The 6,015-nt window shown below is 52.5% G+C and overlaps 1 protein-coding gene across 1 annotated transcript; it reads left to right on the top strand.

Annotated features, from left to right (window-relative positions):
- Positions 1-410: 410 nt before the first annotated feature.
- On the top strand, positions 411-4,076 carry BSX (brain specific homeobox; the record flags this gene model as incomplete). Its single annotated transcript, XM_084248687.1, has 3 exons — positions 411-672; positions 2,644-2,840; positions 3,837-4,076. 3 exons carry the CDS (start codon positions 411-413, stop codon positions 4,074-4,076), a joined length of 699 nt encoding a protein of 232 aa, XP_084104813.1.
- Between the last annotated feature and the right edge of the window lie 1,939 nt (positions 4,077-6,015).

Below are 6,015 nucleotides of genomic sequence, written 5' to 3'. Positions count from 1 at the left end.
CAGCTCCTGTAGAGGCGGAGCAGAAATTGAGGACAAGAAATCTGGTAGGAACAAGGAACTGGTCTGCTCCGCAATTCCTCGGCCTGGCCGGTCGTATTCAGCACCGCAGACAGCTCCCCGCCCCGCCCCGTGTCCACCGCACCCTCCCCTCTGACGCTGGCAGCCTTGCCATTGGCTCTCCAGACTCCCCTCTCCAAGCTGCCAATTCTCTTACACGTAAACCCAACCTACCCTGGAGCTGGTGTTCTCGCCTCTCCTGCGCCCGGGGTAGCCCTGGCCGAGGAGAGAGCAGCGGGGATCCGAGCCTCGGAGGGTGGTGGTTGTTGACTGTCGACTAGGCTAGCTGAGACGCTGCCTGCTTCCAATACTTCGTCCCCGGCCCTCGCCCTGGGGCAGGCGCTCGGCTCAAGATGAATCTCAACTTCACCTCCCCTCTACACCCTGCTTCTTCTCAGCGGCCCACATCCTTCTTCATCGAGGACATCCTGTTGCACAAGCCTAAGCCGCTAAGAGAGGTGGCTCCAGATCATTTTGCCAGCTCTCTGGCATCCCGGGTGCCTCTGCTAGACTATGGCTACCCCCTCATGCCCACACCCACTCTCCTGGCTCCTCACCCCCATCATCCTCTGCATAAGGGAGACCACCATCACCCTTATTTCCTCACCACTTCAGGTAAGTAAGAGGGACCTTAAGGAATGGGGAATGAGAGACTAGGTCTTCCAGGACCGTCCCTGAGCCTGTGGTGGAGCCTTGGATAAGCAGAGCTGGCTCCACCTGGCTTGGTGGCCTCCTTTTCTAAGAGACTAAGGAAGGTAGGGGATGTAGTTGAGAACATGTGAAACTCCCTCCAGGCACGCCAACCCTCAGGGATAATTCATGGTCACTCGGTATTTCTTATATTGGGAATGTGCCTAACCAGGAGGGGGCTGGAGGTTTTCACGGTATTCTTGATAGGCAGTATTTAGTCTCCCTCTTCCTGGCCACTTTGGTCTCTCTCACAGTTGAGATTATCCAGCTTCTCCTTGCTCTGAGAGAGACCCCATACCATCCCAATGCATGCATAGACTGGAACACAACTTTCCAACTCAGGAGTTTGAAATGCTCCAGTGGGGCCAGCTCTCTCCTCCTGGGTGCTGAGTATTCCTACTCTGTGGGTATAGAAGTTAATCATGGTTTGGGATGCTCTGAAGACTGAAGATTTGGGCTGGACTGCATAAGAGAGAAGGGGTAAGGAAAAAAGGAGAGGGACGACACAGCCCTCTTTAACTCTCTTTACTCCCAATATCTAGCATTTAACTCACAATCTTGGACTCCACTGCTCTCCTCTGCCCCAGTTGCCTGTGAGGTTGGAACACTGTCAGAGTATTTTGATTTTCCAGGCATGGCGAGGAGCTGGAATCAGCAAAGTCAGGTTGGAACAGGGAGACATGGAAAATACCTGACTTTTTTCTGCCACTCTCTGAAAGGCCACAGTCAGGCTTATTTTTTATTTTTTTGGCATTTTCATGACATCCAGAATGGACTAGTTCCTTAAGTCCAGATGCAGAGCGTGCATCAGGACAAACAACTCTGGTGGGTTTGGGACTGTGGAGAAACATGTGGCAGTTTGTGAAATATGGGCACTGGATTGCAGGGCAAAAGCTAAAATTGTGTGAGGTAGTCAACCCCAGATTCTGGGACACTGGATTGAACAGGTAAGATAAGAAAGTCTAGTCTTTGATGTCTATATCTGGGCATTAGCTTCACTGCCTGGCTAGCAACAGTTTCTTCTGGGCTGCACACATGTTCCCCCACAGAGCAGTGCCCAAGCCCATGATACCCAAACTGCTACTTTGATGTTTTTGTTTTTCTGGGATTCGCCGGTATTGATGTCTGTGGCAGTTTGTCTGCTTGGTGAGTCTCTGACACAGCGGAAGCTGGAGAGTATCAGGAAAGACAGAAGTCTCTCCTAGGGAAGGAGAAACATGAGGAGAGTGGGAGCTCCTCAATTCTTTTGTTTGCAGTCAGAGGAAAAGAAAGTTGGGTCTCAAGGCAACCCCAAAACTGATTAAAAAAAAAAACGCGCGAGGCGGGAATTGTTCCATGATTCTTGCTCGGAGCCTTTTTGGATAAGAGTTTTTTTTGATCTGTTCCCTTTGGCTGCAGGCGGGAAAATGCGAGGGCTCTGAAAAGAGGTGTTTCTAGTGAGATTGGGAGGCAAGGTCATATTCACGCAGTGTCGTCAAGGGTTGAAAGGATGGGGGTATATGTTGGGGGGACAACTGCTGGACCGAGGGATGTTCGCAAGAAAACTTCCAGGGGCGCAGTAGAGGACTGGTCGCAAGCAGACGCTATGGCAGGTCTTTCCAAGATGACATTTTTACGGCCTCTGGCTCTATTTTATAATTTTATGTTTCCATTTTACTTACTGTTCATTGTTTGTATTTCTAGATGGCTCTCCCGATAATGATCTCCAAGCGCTATTCTGGCGATCTCCGCCCTCCCCCCTCGAATTCCTGGGATTAGGTTTTGGGAAGCTTTGGGCTGGAGGAAGGGAGTTGAGGGAAGCAAGAAGTGAGAGGTGCTAGGGACTAGGGGTGGGGAGTGAGGTGAAGGTTGCTCGGGAGTGACTGGGCTCTGCCCGCTTGGCTGCTCTCTCTGCAGGGGTGCCAGTCCCAGCCCTGTTCCCGCACCCCCAGCACACGGAGTTGCCGGGGAAGCACTGCCGCCGCCGCAAAGCTCGCACGGTTTTTTCCGACTCCCAACTCTCTGGTCTGGAGAAAAGATTCGAGATCCAGCGCTACTTGTCCACGCCGGAGCGGGTGGAGCTCGCTACAGCTCTCAGCCTGTCTGAGACGCAGGTGGGCAGGAGGGAGAGGGAGGCCTTGCTTTGGCTTTGCTTTTCTCTCCCGCTCAGCTCCTAACACCTTCAGGACCCACTGCAGAGTTCTTGAGTGGGAATGATCCTGCTCGCCTTTATTCCAGGATTCTCCGAAGATCCTTAGTAAAAGCACCAGCACCTCCAACCTCAGGTCAGACTTACTGAAGCCAAATCTCTCCAGCCGGCTGGACACCAAGGAAAACCCCCCTTGGGTTATTCTGGGGGCTAGTCGCTCTGTTTGAGAACAATCACATGTGTGCCTCCCTCCCTCCCTCCTCTCGGAATCAGGGCAGCAACCCGGGTCAGGCGTAAAATGACAAGAGGTTAGGTGGGCTCCTTATGAGAAACCCACGCAAGGGGATTTCCCCCTTCCTATTTCAGTCTCTCTCACAGTCACAAGTCCTATCTCCTCCCCTCCGCTGTAATTTTAGCCTCCTATTTCCCTGTCCCGGATGGAAGAACTGTTTTCATCTTCTTCCAGATACTATTCACCTGCAACCTCAAAACTCCTTCCTTCACGCGCTCTTATCTTCTCACTACACCTGGAAACCCAATTTACTGTGGAATCACTAGCCCTGCCAGGCCCCGTGATTCTCTCAGAGGAGAATGAGCAAGTTTGGAGCCTTGCTGGAGCAGGTGTTTAGGTTTCACACCCAGAGGAATGTAAATTAAATGTAAAGGAGACTCATCCATGCAGCACTCCACTAATTCTAATTCATAAGAGTATTAGTGTTTACCAACCACAAAATTTTGACCCTCATCGTTATTTCAGTTACTTCCCTCTGGGAACTTCAGTTTGTTTGATTCTCACTCGACCTAAGACGGTGGGTGACTTGTCAGGGAGCGACCAGCACAGATTTTGATAACTTGTCAATGGAATACGGTCTATTCCCCAACCCCCGGCACACCCTCAGCTCTTATCAGTAACTGGGTACGAGGAATGACGTCGTTTCATCTTTTTTCTCCTTGAAATTAGGTGAAAACGTGGTTCCAGAACCGACGGATGAAGCATAAAAAGCAGCTGAGAAAAAGCCAAGATGAGCCCAAAGGGCCGGATGGGTCCGAGAGCCCTGAGGGTAGCCCCCGCGGTCCAGAGGCCGCGCCCGCGGAGGCTCGGCTGGGCTTGCCTGCCGGCCCCTTCGTGCTCACGGAGCCCGAGGACGAGGTGGACATTGGGGACGAGGCGGAGCTCGCCTCGGGGTCGCACGTGCTCTGAGTCCTGGGGCTGGGGAGGGCGGGTAGGAGACCGCGGGCGGGGCGCGGTTCCCTCCCGCACTGGAAAACTGGGGCCCGGGGCCCGGGCGGGCCTGGGAGATCAGCTCCTGGAAGACAAAACAAAATCCACCTGTGAGCCCTCCAACCCGTGCGGAACGTGCGCGGCCCGTGGCTTGGCTCCCGCCCTCCCCCAGCCCCCGCCCGCCTTATATCTGTTCGCGGCGACGTGCGCCTGGGTTAGTGCATTCCTGCGCCTAAGCGCGCAACTGGAACAAGGGCCCTCGGCTTTCTTATTCTGTGGGAGACGTTTTCTCCGCCCGGATCGCAGACCCCCTCGGCCCTCTCTTCTCAACCACCTGCCCCCAGCTCCGTTGTCCAGGTTTCGCGGCCTCTCCACCCGGACCCTTTGCCTTTCCTTGGGCTGATCGATTGGCTGCAGGTAAGGGGCGTCTGGGCCTCCCGCTCTGCGGGGATCCAGGTAGAGCCACAATCTGATCCTTCGAACGTCCACTCCGGGACAGACTCGCGCTGCTAGTCCCTCACCTCCCACTGGGATCCCCTGCACCCCCACCTCAAATACTAAGGCGACTCCCGTCCCTCCTCAGGGCAGCGCTTCCATCCTGTCTGGTCGCTTTCCCCTTCAAGGATTCTCAGTTCCACACCCTAGAATCCTTCCTGAGCGGTGGCCCCCGCAAATACCCGCGTTCTTAACCCCCATCCTCGCCCCCATACTGAGCAGCGCCCGCGCCGCCGGAGGTCCGGGCAGAGAAAATGCGCCCAGCAGTTTCTACTCGCCGACCTCGTCGCCCGCCCGTCTCACAACTCTTCCAAGTCCCAAGAGTCACAGATATTTTTAAAGTGTTTCTCGGGCTGTGTGTGGAAATGCTCCTTCTTGTTTGCATTTTAAAGAATATGGAGTTTGAGCCAGTTTGTGGCTAAAGGGGAGAATCGCATCCCTTTCCCGGCGTGCACCTGTTTGGGGATTGTTGAGGTGCATCCGGAGTTTGACCCTGCGCGTATCTCCTCCCTTCCCCCGGGAGGTCTATTCTATTCCTAGGTTTGCAGACTCAGAAAATAAAGGGCTCTCCGGGCAAAACTGGGAACGAACTCGAGTTTCCGGGAATCGTTTGTTACCGCGTCCTCCTACGCACGCCCCCAGCAGTTTCCTGTTCTCGGTGGGAGTCAACAGGGCTAAGGACCTTTCCTTGACAGATCCCACCTCCCTCCTCGGTTTTTCGGTTTTTAAACGTTTAAAATAGTGTTGAGTTCCACCTCCATGGGAATGTCCCCGCAAATGTTTTCTTTCTTTTATTTACTCAAATGCTGAAGGTATGGCGATCTCTTGATATTTGCAGTTTGAAATTATGCTAACGAATTGTGACGACACTACATACCTAGTAGTACACTTTCCAAATATAGCAGCTTGCCAGAGGCCATCCTCATCCTCAAGTTTCCGTCTTCCTGTAACTCGGGTGTATATTTTCGTAAATGAGGCCAGGAAGGCTGGAGGAGAGTGAACTTGGCTCCGTGGAGGCCGGTCCTAGGTATTTCTAATGATGTGAAGTAACTAAGAGAACACAGTGTGAGCTTCATTATATTTACTCTTTTGGTTCCCTATTTCTATAATGGTATAAATCCTAAAGATCCTTCTAGGTCCGAGTTCTATGATTCTATGAATGTAGCAGAACATTTTTTTTTTTCCCACGGAAGAGTTGGGGGAATTAATTTAAGCAAAGATGAATGCCAGAGTGAGACCTTTGTCTAATCTGCACCATTTAGGAGGCAAAGCTCTTGCTTTAAAAACACAAGCATTGTATAGCTGTTTGGATTTTCCGAAGTGCTCTTTATCAGTCAACCATCTTGTGAGGCACAGATAACAAGGATTCATTTTACCCTTCATAGATGGGGAAATTGAGGCTTGGCAAGATGGAAGGAATTCC

Source organism: Talpa europaea (assembly GCF_964194135.1).
Source record: "Talpa europaea genome assembly, chromosome: 12".
Classification (NCBI taxonomy): domain Eukaryota; kingdom Metazoa; phylum Chordata; class Mammalia; order Eulipotyphla; family Talpidae; genus Talpa; species Talpa europaea.
The sequence above is the reverse complement of the archived record's forward strand: the minus strand, read 5'-3'. Positions and strand labels throughout refer to the sequence as shown.